This window comes from Typopeltis vanoorti, chromosome 5 (assembly GCF_054136105.1).
Source record: "Typopeltis vanoorti isolate ZY-2024b chromosome 5, IOZ_Tvanoo_1.0, whole genome shotgun sequence".
Lineage (NCBI taxonomy): Eukaryota > Metazoa > Arthropoda > Arachnida > Uropygi > Thelyphonidae > Typopeltis > Typopeltis vanoorti.
The window spans coordinates 156,136,894-156,157,123 of NC_143553.1; the positions used below are offsets into that span (position 1 = coordinate 156,136,894).

A 20,230-nucleotide genomic window follows, 5' to 3' on the forward strand; every position below is an offset into this window, starting at 1 on the left:
GATTAATGTTCGGCGCCTTTCCAAAAATTTTTTTTTGGAATAAAGTGTGAATAAAACGAACAGGAAATGAAAAACAAATGAAAACCGCTTTACAGTATAATGTTACCTACGAATTAGTCCTGCTTATACAAATTTTTTTCAAAGTTATATAAATTTTCAAAACAATATAAAATTAAAGTTAAGAGATTTATTCAAATATTCTTTACATTAATTTTGCATAAAGAAATAAATTAATTTTGAAGAGTCAACGAAAATAGATAAGAGAATTTTACAAGAATGTTTCGCATTGGACTCGAGAGTTCGCCGGTTATTTTGTGTCGCTGACGCCGCCCTAACAGCCCGCTAATATAACAGGCTCGAATGTCGAGAAGAATGAGTTATCAGTAGTAAGCCGATTTTTAGGGCCGGACCACATGAATCCGATCCGATAAAATTAGGATACAGCCCTTACACGGAACTCAACAATTAATCATAAGTTGATTTATGATACATCAAAAAATAAAGAAGAACTATTTTAGGTATATTTTCGTAAATTTTAATCAAAAATTACAGTAATATAATCGGGTCCAGGATACAATTTCAGAATTTATTTGAACGAAATACAACGTACATTCATAATTATATGTACCATTCTGTACCATTCGTTGTTCGTTTAAACTGTTATTCTAATATTTTTGTGACATCTTTTTGGCGCCTTTTCTTCTGCGGCGCCTGTGTATATTGCACACTTCGCACACGCCACCAGCCGGGCCTGACTATATATATATTCTGTCCGTGCGGTTAGCCTAGTGGCTGTGTCCTTCGCAACCATATGCCTTGGGAAGGAGTGTCTTGGGTGCGGGCAGTAGGATTTTTCCCTCCAGTTTAGCTTGGGTGTTTGCATCCCACAAGCAGGCAAACCGTCCCCTTGAACACACTCGGACCACAGTCAATTAATACGTACATTAGGGCAGCCTGATTGGCCGAGTGGTTAGCGTATCCACTCTCCAGCCAAAAGGCTGAGGGTTTGAATCCCGCCGTGGGCATGGATGTTTGTTCGTGAAAATACTAGTGGTGGTCGGCGGTAAATGGCGTTGGTGTAGATGATGAAGGTAGTTGCTGCTGGTGGAGTGGTGGAAACGGAGAGTTGTAGAGTTGGTACCCTCCGTCGATGAGTTTTTGGACTACCTGGAGGTGCTATGTAATAATAATAATAATAATAATAATAATAATAATAATAATAATATTTAGCGATGCAGCAGAGGAGTGGAGTGCCGGCGCTGCATTATTTCGCCGTGACTCCTCATTAGGAGGAGACTCAACCGTCTGTAATAGACGGAAGAGAAGAGATAGGTATATATTCTAATAATATACAGGATTATTAAATCATTTCGTAATAGGTCAAGGAATGAGGCTCTTTATATTTGCTTACATTTCATCTTGTGGCATTCATATAGATAGATAGATATTTGTTACCTGCTTCATTACACAGCTGATCTGTGCACAAAAGCTGCGAAGGTACGTGTTAACTTGTTTACTCTTGAGGGATGATTAGAAGGAAAAGAGTTCGTGTATGTTTGTGTGTGTGTGTCGTTTTTGTATTGCTAGCTCTCGATATGCAAAGCAAAGGTCGCAGGACAACGTTCAAGTGCATGAACGTGTCAATGTACGATTTTATCGGCTGATAATCCTACACAGTAACATAATGTTGAAATCAAATGAATCACAAAGAGATATAATCCAAGGGGAAGGTCGAGTTTTTTTTTACATTAAAAAATGTTTGGAAATTTTCTATCTTCTGCTGACACAAATAATGATTATGAGTAAGGTTCTGCAAGTTTACAAATTTTGGATTGCAATAAATTGTATAAATCAGCTAAGCTGGGTTTTAAAGATTTTTTACAAAATTTCATTTCTGCTTTTACATATGTGAGTCAGTTTGATTTTCTCATACATTATGCTGAAGCGGAATGGGATTCATAACCATCCAGTTCAAAGACAATACACTACATGCAGCAGATGAGAGAACATGCAGAAGAATTGGTTTTGTCATGCATGATAATACTTTTCCGAATATAACTCTCACCACTAGTAAGTGATCAACTTTGTTACATCTGTGTTACCAGCAATTTGTTTAAAACTGACAGAAGGTTACTGGTAGAAGAAAATTAAAATATTTTGGATACATTGAACGGATAGTAGGAGGACTTCTCAGAACACTAATATAAGGTAATGTTCCTGGAAAAAGAGGAAGGGGTAGACCGTCAATGAGATGGATGGTTGATGTGTGTGGAGTGACTGATCTTCAGAGAGTTAAACGTACAGAAATATATATAAATATAAATATTTGTGTAAGGACAATAGGTTTATAGCTATTCACTTGGAATCTTCTAGGGCAGGGGTGGGAAGGTTCTTCGGTAATAAGAGCCATATATAATACTTTTCATACATTTTTAAATGTTCACGAGCCGCAAAAATATTATCTTAAAATTGTGTTTATAAATAATAAACAAAATACAACTATATAATAATCCTACTCGCCAAAGAAGATTATGTTTAATCTCTACTCGTTGAAGGCTTTGATTCATTCTTCATTTGTGCAGTTAATAGTTTAAAATCTGTCTGGTAGGATGTCAAAGCTGTTCTAAGAATCTCGGTGAGGTGGCTGTTAGTGAAGATAGCACGATGTTTTGACTTGACAAATTTCATTACAGAGAAAAGAGATTCACATCAGTAAGTTGTCCCAAAAACAGAGAGTAGTCGGACGGAAGCCAGTTTTGTTAAGATTGGGATACTTTGCTTCTAGGATTTGTTTCCAAAATTCAATTACAATTGAGCTTTTATGTACTAGCTTCAAACCCACATCTTTCTGTAGCTCAATAAGTTCTGTCTCTATTGAAGCAACAACCGCGTTAAAAGCTGCAACAACAGGACATCCATCGTTGATGACTTCAATCATAAAAAGATTAAAAAAAATCAAAACATGGCTTTAACTTTTTTAGTTTCTCAAACCTATTCTCAAAATCATTGTAAAATGTTTCTAAGTTTCCTTTGTATTGTTTTAGTTGTTCGCATTTCCTTTTTATACTCTTCTGCTGCTCAATCATTTTAGATAAGAGTTTTATAACTTTCACTAAAATCAATCTTAATTATTTATTATTCAGAAAAGTACTTATCTACACTAAAATTCACTAGTTATGTTCGGCTACCACCACAAGTACGTAACTTGTGTGTACTGCATGAAGAGTGATGACGCAGAGTCCAGGCACCAGAGGCGGTGGGTAATGCAGCGATCATAGTAGTCACTTTTGGAACTAATTTTGGCAGGAATACAGGCCATAAAATGTCGAAACACTTTTACCAACCAAATACGATAATAAAATCCACATTAACAACACTTTTTCCGGTACCATTTAAAAGCTAAAAATGTAAAGTTTCAAAATATCTGTTTTTTACTTATCTTTAAAGCATTTGTGAAATAAAATATTCTAATATTCTAATATTTCACTGCCATTTTATAAAAAAATGGCAGTGAAAACTAGTATTGTTTCGGGAGCCGCAAAGAGTAGCTTGGGGAGCAGCATTGGGCTCGCGAGCCGCAGTTTGCTCACCCCTGTTCTAGAGGATTTGTAGTGGTTAGATCAGATTTTCCCTCAAAAAGTATTCATAATATAAACTAGAGTGAAAGAAAAGAATGACAAAGAAATTAGAAATTTCAAAACAAGGAACATCGGGCATACATTGAAAAACACTGGTACTCTTAAAGGACGTGGGACTGGAGCTCAGTAAAACACAAGATATGTTAATAGTTCTTAAAGATGAAAACGGAATAGTGATAAAATACTTAACAGATCATGATCAAGGAGATGATGATTCGCAAACCAGTGTGAAAGAACAAAAATGCAATATTCCAAACTGAGGAAGAAGAAACCTGCACTGATATTTGTAAACAAGAAATTGAGAGCAGGTGGGAACACCAGTCAGAGCTGTCTTAATTGAAATTTCAATCTTTCGCTTAAGAACCCGCGATCATATCCCCTCCATACTTACTACTACAGTCAAATCAAGATTTCGGGAATTTAATATTGCTAACAAAGTTAAAAAAAAAAAAAAATAAATAATAATAATAATAGTTAGTCAATCGTAAAAATATCAATCTAAAAACTATACAAATTTTATGGCTGCTTCTTTCCAGCCACACACACATATGTGAAATATCAGTTGATTGATAAAGTAAGATGAATATATTAAATATAATTGTATATGAAACACATTAAAAACAAAGTAATACCAAATCAACAGCTATCAATAAGAAGAGGGATGGACGGGGAGAAAGGGGGGGACAAATATGTGCATTCCTGCAGTGCTCTCTAAGTCAAGAAATACACACGCTGATGCTGGTTAGTAAAACTGATTAACCAAAGTAACCTGCCATGCAAAAATAGCTTTACGTGCACACTCACTATGCTTATACCGTATATCATCCTTTTTAACATGTTCATTGCCAATCACGCGATATCGCGCGATGCAAGCTCTCACAAGCGACCGATCACGCGTTATCGCGTGGACGTCGCTAACTAAATTAAAAAAAAAAAAAATTGGCCACCACACGAAATTCCAATTTTCAGCTTGGCAATGAAAGTGTTAAAGGTCAATCATGAAGTTTTTCAAAACAGCACATTGGTGTGTGGAAAGACCAAGTTTCATTAGTTTAAGTGCATGATGGGAGTTCAAAAAAATAAAAATAAAATAAAATAAAGATTAAAAAAAAATACACACCCAGTATAAACAGCCTAGGAGAGGTGATTTTCCTTCTCCTCACTCTACCCAGTACAGAAACACAAAGTTATTACTGGAATTGCATTCAGAACCAAGGCTCATAACAGGGGTTTCCATAGTTGGACCGCAATGTGCAAGCCGACATTACCCGAATCAGCATGCAGCTTAATCATCAATGATGCAAAGAGCATGTAAATTGCGAGGACAGCTGAGTTATGGAGCGACAAATCATGCTACATCCTCTATTAAGCAGATTGAAAGGTGTGGGTATGGCGGATGTCCGGTGGATGTTTCTTACCAGAGTGTGTAACCCCAACTATGAAATACGGAGGTGTCGGTGTAATGGTATGGTCTTGTTTTTCATGGTTTGGCCTCTGATCTCTGTTTGTGGTGCCACGAACATTGAATTCTGATAGTCATGTAAGCATTGTGGCTAATGCAATACTTCTAGTTTATGGCGATAGAAACTGACGATTGTCTCTTTCAACAAGACCGAATTATCTTGAGCTCTGAAGTGCAGCGAGGTTTTGGCGGGATGAGACGCTTTGGTTGAGATGTCTTTGCACCAGGAAATGGTGGAAATGTAGGTCCAACAAAGGAGAGAAATCTCGTTGTGTTTGAATATGAGGTTATTGAGGTCAGGGAAATGGATATGAGTTCTTTCTTGCGATATATCACAGAGGACTGGATATTCATGACATTGAAATTTACATATTTTTCCGCCAATGAAATATAGTTAAGAAAATGGAGTTTATAATATTGATAATGTGGTTCGTCTTGAGAATTCTAAGTGGATACTAGAAGATTAGTCAATTGAAAAAAGAGGAAAGCGGTTTGCTATTATCTGTGAAGCTATGAAGAGGATTTGAATTCCCTGGAAGGAGATCATTTATATACAGGAGGATACAGTGGATGCGAGCACAAAACGGTACGATACTCGAGCATTGGTGGGATAAATGCAAGAAAAGTAGACCGTGCATCATGATTAGTAATGAGTGACCACTGGGAAACTTGGCAATCTAGTTACAGTGAGCAGAAGGGACCAAAGAATGAAGTTTGTTAAGTAGGACCTTGTTAGAAATGGTAATTCTGGTTTAGATGATAATATGTGATGGTGCATATCGTTTATATTGCTTTAGGCCTGGTGACTTAGTAGAAGAACAAAACAGATTTAGAAAGGGGTCATAATGTGTTGATTCATCTTCATTGTAAAACAGTTAATCGAAAAAAAAAAGAGAATTCAACCTGAATGCTCATATTTAATTCGTTTATTACAAAACGCCTTTGATGTTGTAAAAAGAAACAAACTGCTTGTAAGATTAATTAAATTAAAGTCTCTCGACAGGTAATGTATTTTTTTGCTGACTATATATTTTTACTATTTTTTACGAAAATATTTTTTACTGACTGAATTCCGAGAATTGGACAAACAATTAATTTTATTTAACACACAACATGTTTCGTTGGAAAGCCGACTTCTTCAGGCGAGAGAACATTGAAGAACAATAGAACTTTAGCCAGGATTGTAGCTTAAGTTCAAACTTAACTGCAGTTTATATATAATATAAACTGCAGTTATATTATAAACCGACTATAAACCTATAGACTGCTGTTAAGTTTGAACTGAAGCTACAATCCTGGCTAATATTGCTAGGCATCTGCGAGAGTGTGATTTCAATAGTACGCCAGTATCTGATAGCAGAGCTAAATGAGTATGGCAAATTATAACTAAGGTTACTGTTTATGTGATGAAAGTCCAGGACAATTTCTTTAGACTCGGCTATGTGGCGATCTACCTCGTCGTGGAATATATGTTGTGGCGGCATTTGTGTGTGTGTGTGTGTGTATATATATATATATATATATATATATATATATATATATATATATAACATCCCATGTTACTTGCTAACACAGAAAATAAACTAGCTTTAAAACTTTGACGATATTGCTCCCAAATATAGAGTGAAAATATCTTCTAAAAGTTATAAATAAAGATAAGTAAAAAGAAAAAGATTTGTTCTGAATAACAAAGTTAGAACAAGTTAGTAATTTTAATTACCTTGGTAGTAATATATGTCACATTGAATAAGCTGATCCAAAGGATTAAATTACGAAATTGGCCACAAAGTTCCAGAAGTGATGAGTGATATCGTTAAGGTAAATTTAGTACAAAAAATTGCAAGATTAAGAATATATAATGTTTTGGCTAAACCCGTGATTTATGAAAGTGAAACATAGAGGATGAAAAAAATAAATAAATAAAATACATCAACGAAAAACATCAGTAAGTGAAATTTTTAACCAGAGATAAGAAACGAAGCACAGAAAGTTTACAAGAAATACAACAAGAATCCATTTCACAAACAATAGTTAATTATGAGAATTCAACTTGTGAACAGAATGTCACCGAACGAGCCATCCATAAAGAATACTAAAATATAATCCAAAAAGAAAACGAAACAGAGAAAGATCGTTAAAGAGGTTTTGTGAGACCGGAATGAGCCAGTAGGTCGAATATCGTGAAAGAAAGAAGACTGAGAAGAAATTTATTACCCAAAAGTCAAACACATTCACACAATTAAAATGTCTTACATTAAGAAATAAGAGTGCCATCTAACCTTCTTCATCCTCCTATATGTTGACATTGTTCGTACTGAGTTTTCAACCTTTCAATCTGAGTTTTCAGATTTTCAATGCACGTTTTCTGTGCTGCTTTTTTAAATGGAGTAATGTTTAATTATTTGAATATAAAAAAATAAGAACTAAAAAATAAACCCTTCCACTCAGGTTCCTCTCTTTATTCCAAATCTGAGAACATCTCTCTTGTTCACGACTAATGTAAATGCTTTGAAAATATTATCAAGTGAAACGGTTAGTATAACTGCTTATCGATACAATGTCCACCTGTGCCAATATAATGAGGATGTGACATCTGTCAAACAATAAACGACATGTTTTCTTGCATCCTATGTGATAACTGCAGGTTACAAGTTACCCAATGCTATTTTTAGCGACTCGTCATATTAGTTTTCAGTCTTCAAGGGAAAATACCTGTAATTGACTTATTAAGAATGACAAGAACGTCACCTACATAATTCTTTGTGGAGAAATTAAAGAACATGCAGTTTACTTAATTGTCTAATTTAAATTCCGATGTCCCTAATGCTTGAAAACTGGTTCCCTACTCACCTCATTTATCCCAGTTGCGTCCTCTATAATCCTTTTCATCTCAGTGATTTCATTGTGCAATTTCGTTCTGATGAACTACAATAGAAATCTTCCAACTTAGAAGCTTTTTTATTACCACATTTGAATAAAAATATCTTTATGAGGCTCTTTAAAAGCAATTTTATATCTCTATCGCTCCCTAATACACCAAAAATTCTGAAGATTTTAATTAATTTTCATTAAATATCGGGATTTGCAATTCCAAAAAAAAAGAATTCAGGAAAAATTTCCTGATTTCTATTACTTCTGAGGAAATATTTACAACAAATGTACGACTAAAGGCAATCCTTGCTGCTATGGAAATGCATATTTCTGATTCCACTTCGAATTCTCGTCTCTTTTCCAGTCTTTGATTCTCTAAGCAGAATGCAAATTTTCTAGAAGCGAGGAACCGAGCATATAGAAATTGGCTTTCATCGAAATCTCCATATTTTGTTTTTCTTTATACTCAAGTTTGAAATAATTGCAGAAATAATTATCAACACTACGGAGCTGATTTTGTAAGTAACAAAAACAGGAAACTTGCACCTTGTGATCAAATGGTAGTCAGCTTTGGTTTTGGATTTGAAGTGCCTCCCAAGTGGAGGGTCTATGCGACATTTTGTCCTTCCAGTGGAAAAGTTCAGCATTCTCGTCGTGAAGATGACTCTTTATATGAGCTAATTTTAACTGACGTAGCATTAAGCGATCTCTTACCGGATTAGGACAATTTTTTTTTCTATGAAGCTCGCGATAGAGAGTATATAATGATAGAGAGTATATAACGTTTTGTAGATGATGGATAATCTGTTGTGTTCACATGGTGAATTAAATGATAGAGGCGGTAAGTTATGTTGAGTGGAATACTGCCCTCTCTAAATTAATTGAAAGTATTTTAATAATAATAATAATAATAATAACAACAATAATTTTATTGTAACGTTACCACAGACAAAGCAAGTCTAATCTCTAAGATTTGAATCCCCATAGAGGGTTCCTCTGAAATCGTTCGTTACCTCCTCATTGGCTACCTTTCGTTCTCTCCTTCTTCACCTCGTTCGTAGATATCTATAATTTTCCTCATTTCATCTTTTTCCTCTTCTTCATTAGCAGTGCCTTCATGTTTTCAGTCATTTTCGCTCTGTCACTGAAGCTCGCTACATTGTCAAACGCACTCTCGTTTTTGTTGCCTTTCGCGCGGTCTGTACCGCACTCAACCCTACTTCCAGTCATATTCCCATCAGTAGAACACGCTGTATTAATTACTCATGATCTACCGCTTACATTTGAATGCAATTGATTCCATAAGTACACTTCTTACATGAATATCCTCTTTGATTCCCGCTACTAAACCTTCTTACACGACATCCTCAACTTAGTCAAGCATATTTATTATATTCATTACTAGAAAAATTCACACCGCTAACTTTCCTCTTTGGCAGAGAGCAACGTCTCACCACCACTCACAAAGAAACACACAGAAATTGATTAGCATGCAATTTGTAATTCACCTGAACATCAAAACCAACAAAAATTAACTTAAAACCTTCAATATTGACATCGACACATGATGATATCGAAAATAAGTGGTTCACAGATTAACATATTTATTTTATGAAATAAATATTAAACTACATACTGTGACTTTCTTTATTGTACAAAAAGTGTCATTTGAATATTCTCATGTTCTGATATTGAAACACTTTCATTCTCATTTCACTACATTCTCTTTTATTTATTTATTTTTTCATTTATCACATTTATTTTCGCCTATTTCTAAACATGTTAATATTTTCCCTTCCTTCTACCTTGAATTTAACAGATAATTATAAACAATGATAATAGATGGCAGCACTATCTGTGGAAATACATTAATAAAATATTAACTGATACCAAGATATAAAGGACAGAAAAGCTTCATTTTGACAAATTAACTGATATATAATGAAGCATTCAGTAGGATTCTTCGTCCTAACACGAGTTGCCACTAATAAAAGTAATCAATATAGAAGAATAAGAGACGAGACTGTGATTATTGGCAAGGTAGAAATAGTTATTGAAATATAAATAATAATAATTAGAAGCATAAAGACTTTCACATATCAGTTTTAGAGACGACGTCTTTACAAAATAGACAGTAGTTATCTGTTTCGTATTATTTGTTTATTTTTCTTGTTAAATATTACAATACAAAATAAATAAATTCAACAAAAACAATAACAAAAAAAGATATAATGCTTAATACGTGAGATCAAGAGCTGAGCACAGATGAAAAATTTTAAGTTGTTAAAAAAAAATATCATGTACTTAAAACTATTGATAAATAACATAAAACGAATTTAATTTACGTATATATTTTATTAGTATAATATTTTCGCCTTAGTTTCGAGGGCATCTTCAATTTCAAATTAAATAATAAGAATAGAATATGGAAGATTCAACAATGAAACGCGTGAACTGCACGTACATCATGCAGAACGTCCTGGTCTACACCCTCTGTCCAAAAAGAAACCGAACGTTTCGAAAATAGAAGAAATTAGTAGCGCGATCTGTTGTATCTTTTTGTTTTCGAAATCGGCATCCTTCCTTAGTGTTGATTATGACCTTTGTTTCATTAGAAGACGAGATATAGTGCCAAGAGTAACAGTGTGTTTTGACGAATGATCGGAATATCAGTTTCAAACAGAGAGCTACGATTGACTTTTGTGTTAAACTTGGTAAACGTTTTACAGAAACGCATCAAATGCTTCAAAAAGCATACGGTGGTCAAGTTTAAGAGTGGTTTAAGCGATTTTGAAGTGGTCGTGAGACGCTTGAGGACGACGAAAACCTGGGCCGTCCAAAAACTTGACTGAGCAAAGTTAACATCCCAAAAGTGCGTGATTTCAGCAACGAAATCACGCACTTCGTCCCTAAAATCCCGAAATCGTCCGTGAGATTGATTGAAGATGAATTGGGGATTCCAAAATCAACTGTGCACAACATTTTGACTGAGAGTTTTGGCCTTCGTAAATTGAATTCGCGATTTGTTCCCTACAAGTTGACCGACGACCAAAAACTTCATCGAATTAAACACTGCAAGGACCTCATTAAAACCGCTCGTAAGGACTCAAACTTCCTTGAAACGATCGTTATTGGTGATCATTACTAGTGTTTTGAGTGACCCGAAATAAAGTGCCAGAGTGCTTAATGGAGACCACCAGAAGAGTGACATCCGAAAAAAGCGTCGCTTGGAGAAGTCAAAAGTAAAGACAATTCTGATTTGTTTCTACGATTTCAAGGGCATTATTCACAAACAATTCGTTCCGCCTGGCCATACGGTCAATGTTGAGTTTTATCTCGAAGCTTTGAAGTGATTGATAGCGAGAATTCGTTGCATACGGCATGAATATCGTGACGACCGACCGTTCATCAAAACACTGTCACTCCTGGCACTATAACTCGGCTTCTAATGAAACACATGTCATAAACAGTTGAAACAACATTAATGAAGTTTGCCGCTTTTGACAACAAAAAGATACTACAGATAGCGCCACTAGTTTCTTCTATTTTCGAAAAGTTCAGTTTCTTTTTGAACAGAAGGTGTAATTACGTTACAGTTCTTGTAAAAATATCTTTAGCAAGATTTAAAAAAAAAACAAGTTAAATCTGCAATTAGTGAAGAAGAACTGTTTTCGATAAAAGAGATAATTTAAGTCCATCGTTTCTGTTTAGATTCGATCTAGGTAGTAAGGGATCATGATTCTCTTTGCATAAATATTCCATGAGATTATTACTTTTATAGAGAACCTTAATATTCTTCCAAAGAATTCGGAGTTTAGAGATGATTGCATGCTCTGGCAGTCCCTATTGTTCTGGCTCATAGAACTTTCCGCAGTATAAATGTTCATCAGAACGCACGGCTGTATATCTATTTGTTTGGCCGAAATACGATAGTCTACACAGGTGAAGAATTTGATACACACCAGAGTAGGCTAAAGGAAGAAATTTATCTTTAGCTGAGCCTAGAAAAGTAGATAACTTGTTGATAGGACGAAGGACACTTGTAGGCGAACTGATGTATTTGGTTTGGCTATACCTTCCGGGACGCCTTTAATAATTAGGAATGGTGACACAACGGACCATCTCTGAATCACTATTTCCATGATAGGCAGATGACAAGGAAGCTCTATAATTATTAATCATCTTGCTGACATTTGATGCGGTAAAGTCATTAGTAATGGGGGGGGGGGGACTTGATGTGATTTATCTCTTGGGAGATCAGCAATTCATTGGAGCAAAGAGAGTGTACTCAGGTTTTAATGGTGCCAGTATTTTGACAAAAATGATGGTGTTAAAGAGGATGAATGCAAACTCCAGGATTATGTCATATATTCCTATACATCAGGTTATTGTAAATCTATTGAATTTGTGGCAGAAAATACTATGTCTCGATATGCCTTAGCAAAGACCAAATAAAAGTAGAATATCCATTGTATCTCGATTTTCTGTTGTGTGTGTGTGTGTGTGTGTGTGTGTGTGTGTGTGTGTGTGTGTGTGTGTGTGTGTGTGTGTGTGTGTGTGTGTGTGTGTGTGTGTGTGTGTGTGTGTGTGTGTGTGTGTGTGTGTGTGTGTGTGTGTGTGCGTGCGTGTGTGTGTGTGTGCACGCGCGCGTGCGTGATGGAAAACATATAAGCGGCGTATATCTGAACTCTGACTAACGAAGTAGTAAAACTAGTGAGTAATACCTGATCAATATCATTCTCAGGCTAGCTTACCTCAAGCTTCGAAGACGTAATGTAAATACATCATACCTCAGAACAAATATTATTGAAATGAAAAGTCTATCACTAACTGTGACGAACCGATTACAAACATAGAATTGTGAATAAAACTCTGTAAAAACGACATTGTAAATATACATGTAAAGTACATTGGAATTTTATTTATTTTGTTTTTAAATTGTACATACTTAAATAAAGGAGACTCCATATCTAAGTTGATTTTGAAGGAAATTAACTTAGAAACGAGTCCATTCTCTGACGCGAACATTTATCAGGACTTTTCAGTTAAAGGTGTGTTAGTCGGTTTCATATGGAGTGAAGTTTACCTGTAGCAACCTGTGGGCTTTCATTCCTGTAAACAAAAGGTTCCTTGAACACACATATCTACAAGGATAAAAAATACCTATACTTACGATGCAGCAGTGCAGTGCAGTGGTAAGTCGGCTGCCTTAATTGCCTTGAACTTCTAATTAGGGGATTCACCCCTTATCGAATGGACCACAAATGGGTGATTGTGTCAATAACATAAGTAAATAAAATAAATCCACTAACGCCTTTTATTTATCAAAGGAAGTAGGCGAGACAGTTTAGTCCTAACTAACTTTGTGAAAACTGAGGTCAGCCAAGAATATCAATGATTTTAATTGTTATCCGGGAAGAGAATTCTGAAGACAACTGCTGCCATCTCGTGGTCTTTTCCTAAAACAGAGTGACTCATACGTCAATTATTTTGTGTTGGTAGATTAAAATCCAAGTTTTAGAGAGAGAGAGAGAGGGAGAGAGAGACGTACTTTGTCCGTGCGAGATCGAAGAACTCTTGAACCTCTCGAAGATAGCCTTAGAGTTAGAGCAAGTTTTTCTAGTCCGTGGCTACAATGGAAAGAAAGAATTTGCTTTTTCCAGGCTCCATTAGCAATGAATGCAAGCGCATTTATATATCTGTCTCTATACATGTATAGGTGCTACTGTGCCGAAGTGTACTGTCCGACCACAGATCCGAGATCCACAGCTGGCAACGTGCCAAGAAGAGTAAATTCATTCTATATGAATTTACTCTTCATATAGAATTAACTAATAAATTCAAGTAAATTCAATTAAGAGGAGAAAAGAATAAGGCGATGTATGAATTCGTTACAAACACGAGAAATCACGTGCATAAACGTAACATTTTCCAACTGTTATACAAGCAAAATAGTTACCACTTTATAAACTACAATGATGACAAAAGAGAAGTTAATTTTCCGACGTGTAATAATAAACACTCATTCCACAATACGGATTGATTACCCTATTATCGGAATGAATTCTCCTTCTTCTGACATGCGCAGAAGTGTCGAAGGATCTCGCATTTGTGGGTATTGTATATAATTTAAAATTATGTATCAATAATAAAATTTGTCGATTGAAATTATATTATATTATATTACGTTTAGAGATACAAGCTACATAACACGACCTTCAATGCTTTCTACAGTATAAGGTGCTACAAGTATATACAGTATACGGCGCATATGTGAAAAGAGCATCTCACGTCTACTTGAAATATACTTAATATCATCTCATACCTGCTTAATAATTTCCTATACAACTTATAGCACCTAACAGTCATCGATCACTAAAGCAAGAACTATAGAATGGTTGCCAACAGAATTAGTACGACACATCCAAAGCACCGTACACCGCCACACTATAATCCTTTACTACAATTAACATCCTGGTCACATTCCCTTAACTTGTGTTATGCGTATAACATTGTCCATATAATTTTATGATCAATCTGTATGCATTTTTGTTATGATAAAGTATATCATTGCATGCACCTGACTATCTTTGTTTTCTTTGTCTTAATCCAAATGTATCATTATTCTTTATTTTAAAAAAATATTATTATCAGAATTATTTATTTTTATTACCTAATATTATTATTTCTGGTTTATTTGCTTAACAATTCAGATTTATTTGGTTTCAATTTAAATTATCATTAAACTATTCAAGGTATACATTTTTGGTCGTTTTCATAGATAGAAATATACTTTTATTAATACAGACCAGAATTTTACAAATAAACATTTATTAAAACCTACCAGTTTCGCCAGCAAACTGTCTGGCTTTTTCAAGGTATTACGGAGATATAAAAGTAAATGCAAATTAAAAGGAACATAAAAAACGTTGTAAACCAAACTAGTATCTATGGTTACACGTTTCGCGTGACAAAGATGGCTTATTGTTCTTATTCATTATCACGCATGCGTGTTTGTTGTAGACTGGTAATGTGATTACTGGCTAGCTGTAGTTCAGATTGATTGAGAGAGAGGATCAAGTTTTTTACAACGTTTTTTATGTTCCTTTTAATTTGCATTTACTTTTATATCTCCGTAATACCTTGAAAAAGCCAGACAGTTTGCTGGCGAAACTGGTAGGTTTTAATAAATGTTTATTTGTAAAATACTGGTCTGTATTAATAAAAGTATATTTCTATTTAAATTATCATTATCAGTATAATTATTGGTGTTGTTATGTTTACTTGTCGAAATGCAATAAAAGAACGGACTGAGCACTTCGTACTGAATCTTCTCATCTGTACTTAACTACTTGATGTAATATTTTCATCTAAACTTTACAGTATGCCTCTTATTTATTTAAGAGATAATAAGTTATTATTATTATTATTATTATTATTATTTGTGCATGTCGATGCCTTTTTGAAACTGGTAAAATAAAGAAAAGATGATATCTATATTAGTCGCAGTATTTTAGGCTTGTATCTTTTATTCTTTAAATATTTGATTTCACTGTCAGAAGAGAAGAGAGAGAGAGAGAGAGAGAGAGAGAGAGAGAGAGAGAGAGAGAGAGAGAGAGAGAGAAGGAAAAATTATCACGGAAATCGAGTACAGTAGCTAAAATAAACTTCCAAATGAAATTAAATCTATAACCTCAGAATATGCATTCAGAAAAAGATTGAGAAACTACCTCATGGGATTAAAGAATGTTGACAATTACTTTAAACGTATAATATAAGAGATCATTATAACTCATATATCATAACCAATTAAGGTATTGATTTACAAATTGGTTCATTCAATTAGGTATTAAAATATCAAAATGTGCATTGTTATAACTGGTAAGGGAGCCCTCTTAAATACGGTCCCCGGACTCTCAGTGTCTGTTTTGAGCTAATTACTTTTCTAGTAACCAGCATGGCTACAGCCCTTGGTTACATATATTTGCATTATCTAACTTACATTACTCCAAACCAGTTACGGTACTTATCATAACTATGAAACCAATCGAAATATATTATATTCTACTTGTATATATGAGAAAACCTTTTATTAATCATAATAAAATAAAAGCCAAAATAAGTGTTAGTAGCAACAGAATATGATGGTAATACTTGAATAAAATTCAAGTATTACCATCATGTGCATTGAATTGTATTGTAAAATATTATCATATTTATACAAGTTGAATAGTATAATATGTATAATTTGTATACGTGATGTGAATAATAAAAACTGTTAAACTGTTAAAATGAATTCAAGACATTAATGATTCAAGACACTGAATATTCTTTATTTTATTTATTTATTTTTTTTGCGTTCGTGTGTACTGATTCTTATATCATCAAATTAATCAGCAATTAAACAAGCTAAATATCTTTCTAATTCTTTTATTCAAGTACATTTAATCTACAATAAATACATTCATCCTCTCAAGAAGCATTCGAAAATATTCTAGGCAAAGTTTACATGGACTTAACTGACAACAGAGTATCAATGTAGCCATCGATATTGAAGTACCTATCCATGCGATAACTTACAGAGTTGATAAATAAAATACATTTTATTTTATTTACGCATATGAATGGCATATATGAATGAATAACAATGTATAACATTAACATAAAGTTACCACAAGACATGTTCCTTGCATCGAAGCGACTTTTGACATCAGCATTAGTTTCTTCATTTATTTCTTACAGTTATTGGTAATAGGTGGCGCCACCACACACTAAAAACCGAGATCGAGGTACGCCTTTGAAATGTGTACATGAGCTATTTAATGTATATTACATTAAAGGCAAGATAAAAACATAAGCAGTTGAGATTGAAGAAATGTTGTAATGTGTTTTTTTAGGCCTCAGATTATTTTTATTTCAGTATACGTATTGCTTAAGATCAGGTGGTGGCGAAGTACACAGAGTAACTTCCATTTCCATTATTACAATACAAAGTGGCAGTAAACAAGCGGGGTTAATATACATAAATAGACCGGCCTTGTAGCCTTACCTGCTTGATATCATAAATTATGACTGCAAAAAAGCGCTATTATTTTAACAAACAGGTTCCCGGTAATTTATATTAAAGCTGCAATTTATCAAGCATCCCAAATATTCCTTATACTTTGCAATAAACAAAGCAGGATATTGTAGATGAAAATCATTTTCATAAACGCGAATGATTCTGAGCTTTAAATCATCAGGCTAGACAATTGATTTTCATATGAGATGATTTTAAATTTAAGTAGTGGATATTTTTCATACAGAACACCGTTTTGTATGTAGAACGAGTTCATTAAATGTGCCCGTATTATCCAAAAGAGAAGCATACACGGAGATTGTTATCTGCAGGTAAGTGATTTCTTCAGAGTTGCATAGCGAAGAGCATCTGCCAAAACCTAGAATTGATAAATCGGCATCTTATTAACGAAGCATTAAAAAGTTCGATTAAATTGGTTTTATTTATTTCATTTTCCTAAAACATTTTTATTTTTATTATCATCTATTCTTGCTTTTTCGGATTTATTTTAAGCACATTCAAAATTCTATTTATTCCATTATAGACTAAATTTATTCCATATAGACTAAATATAATATTCATTTAGTCTGCATACCGTTCTAGTTTTAAACAGGTTAACATAATTTATCGATATCTGCAGTGGCTTTTATACACCCTCGAAGAGAAGTTTATCTTTATAAGTACAGGATGGCAATAAATTAACTTTCCCTCTTTGGAGGTATCTGCAGATAAAACTAATACACGGAATGAGACCAAATTTTACATTGAGATATTTGAAGGCGTGGGGAGATGAATTCCGAGAAAAAAAAGATTTAGTACCAAAAGTCGCCGATAGGGGAAATTTGGCGCTGGCGGAGCGGAAAGCAGTCAAATATTTGTAGTAAACGCAGGTAAGAAGGATTATGCAAATTTTACTGTGCGTACGTGACAGTAGCGCCACCAGTTCCACTGAAAAAAGGGATTGGGAACGTTCAGAGAGTTATTCGAATGAATAACTCTCTGAACGAATTGTGCTCAGTATGCGTCCTACCTCGCCTCAGCGTGGTTTGCTTGTTAAGTTGTTTTACCTTTAAACAGTGCAATGCCGTAGCGGCCCATCGAGAATTTAGAAGGCTTCGTAACCTGCGTGCATGTTCTATGTCAGCTGAGAGCTATGATTAAGACGTTTGAAGAAACTGGATCACTATGAGTCAGATCTGGCAGAGGACGGAAAGCAGTGCAAGAAGGGACAATAACAGACGATGCTACACGTTGAAAATCGTGCATGTGGTCCAGGGAACCCTGATTCTGATGAATAAAACAGAATCATGGTGTAAATCAGGGTGTAATGAACTCACTATATTAATAGCAAATTAATAATTCACTATTAATGTAGTGAGTTCAATCACTACATTAATTTCTGTGTCTCTCGCAAGTTGTTTTAATTTAATTATTGTTCTTATTATCATTGTAACGCGCCACATATCCAGCTGTAATGAGTGTCGCGGCTGTCACTTACAGAGTCGAAATGTTATTATTCCCTTTTATCTGCCTTTAATGTAATTATCCGCTTGTTTTCGGCTCCGCCAGCGCCAAAATTTCCCCTTCGGCGACTTTTGGTGCTAAATATTTTTTTTTCGCGGAAAGCATCTCCCCATGTCTTCAAAAGTCTCAATATAAAATTTGGTCTCATTCCATTTATGGTTTTAGCTACAGATGCCTCCAAAGAAGGGAAGTTATTTTATGGCCACTCTGTACAAAGGTCAAAATTATGCTTGTGGAGAGTTTACAATCTCTCAACTTTATAATATCAATCTCATCTAGAGATTCGAAAGTTCATTTTTACTCAATTTCCTCTAGATATGCCATTCACCATGAGTACATGCCAACGACTCAGCTCTTCTTCTGAAAGTGTCAGTTAATCATACAGTTTTACATGATACGTTTATAACAACCTGCTGAAGATATCCTTGATTTCTTAGCAGCATTCATTACACACGCGTCGTAACACGTTGCTCCTCTATTAGCAACATTTCATAGGAACACAATGAAACATCCATATCGCAAAATATTCTTGTGATCGAAGCATCGATATCACAAGATACAGTTGTGATCAATGGGCAGTTGTTCGCTGTAATGCTCTGACAAAAATAATGACCACAGATGGGGATGGCTGTACAAGACGGTGAGTTTTTTTGAGGTTATATCCTGTGGTAATTCTCATCCACTTACTTCGGTCGTTTTGTAGCCATATCTGTAGAAAGATGCGTAATCGGGATTCCATTCAAGCAGTTTCTTATACAGGGACATGCCATTCATGGGCTCTAATGCACCACCATAATCAGAAGGCAAGTAGCACGGTGGAATAGAGCGGTGTAGGGACTTGAGATCACTTCCATGAAGGATGAACTAAAAAGGAGAAATGGCGGAAAGAAGTTAGTGAAGAAAAATAAGTAATCAATTTAGCATGTATTTAAGACTGCAAAATTAATTTGTCCACTATAAACTACAATATACTAAAATGCTTCAAACATCAAGGATAAAATTTTAAAAAAATCTCTCTAAAAGTAATACAAATGAATACTGTTCTTCAAAAGGGCAATGCATTTAGAGAAATATATATTGTAATATATTTTGTAATTAATTTAAATGTTAGCATATATTTGGTTAAAGTTCAGAAGTAAAAAGAAAAATACCACCAGCAGTACAATTTCCATAAGCAATCTACCTCGATATTGGGGCAGATTAACTATTGAGAAGTACAAGACCAAAAAGGAAAATTATGTATTCGTAATAAAGTGATAACAGAGAGTTGTAAGGAATATCTTTAAGACACGTAATACAATAAACAAACAGTAAATTATTCATACTTCAATATGAAAAAGAAACTCTTGAACTAAGATTATTGCGAAGAGAAATTAAAAGAATAATCTGTGATTTATTCAATTTGAAAACTGTAGGAACAAATGAAATACCAGTAGAATGTTTTTAAAAATCTGAAAGATGCAGTAAAAGAAACTTATTTACCCTAATTGTAAACTTATCTAGAAAAGAAGGAAGGAAAGGATTTCTACAAAAGGCTGGTGGTAAAAATACACACGAAAGGAGATGCAACAGACCGTAAAATTCTAGAACACTAAGCTTAATCGTTCATGCCTCAAAGATTGAACAAATATTGTGAAACAGAAGAAAAGTAAAACCCGGGTGTTATTTAGATGAAGA

General features: G+C 34.4%; 1 protein-coding gene across 1 annotated transcript in view; it reads right to left on the bottom strand.

The window, feature by feature from the left end:
* LOC150106975 (alpha-tocopherol transfer protein-like) overlaps window positions 1-20,230 on the bottom strand; it is a 53,742-nt gene that overhangs the window by 4,018 nt on the left and 29,494 nt on the right. The window contains exon 5 of the mRNA XM_090393524.1: window positions 19,241-19,417. Within this exon, the coding sequence (XP_090249650.1) occupies window positions 19,241-19,417 (177 nt within the window). The remainder of the gene's footprint in view (window positions 1-19,240; window positions 19,418-20,230) is intronic.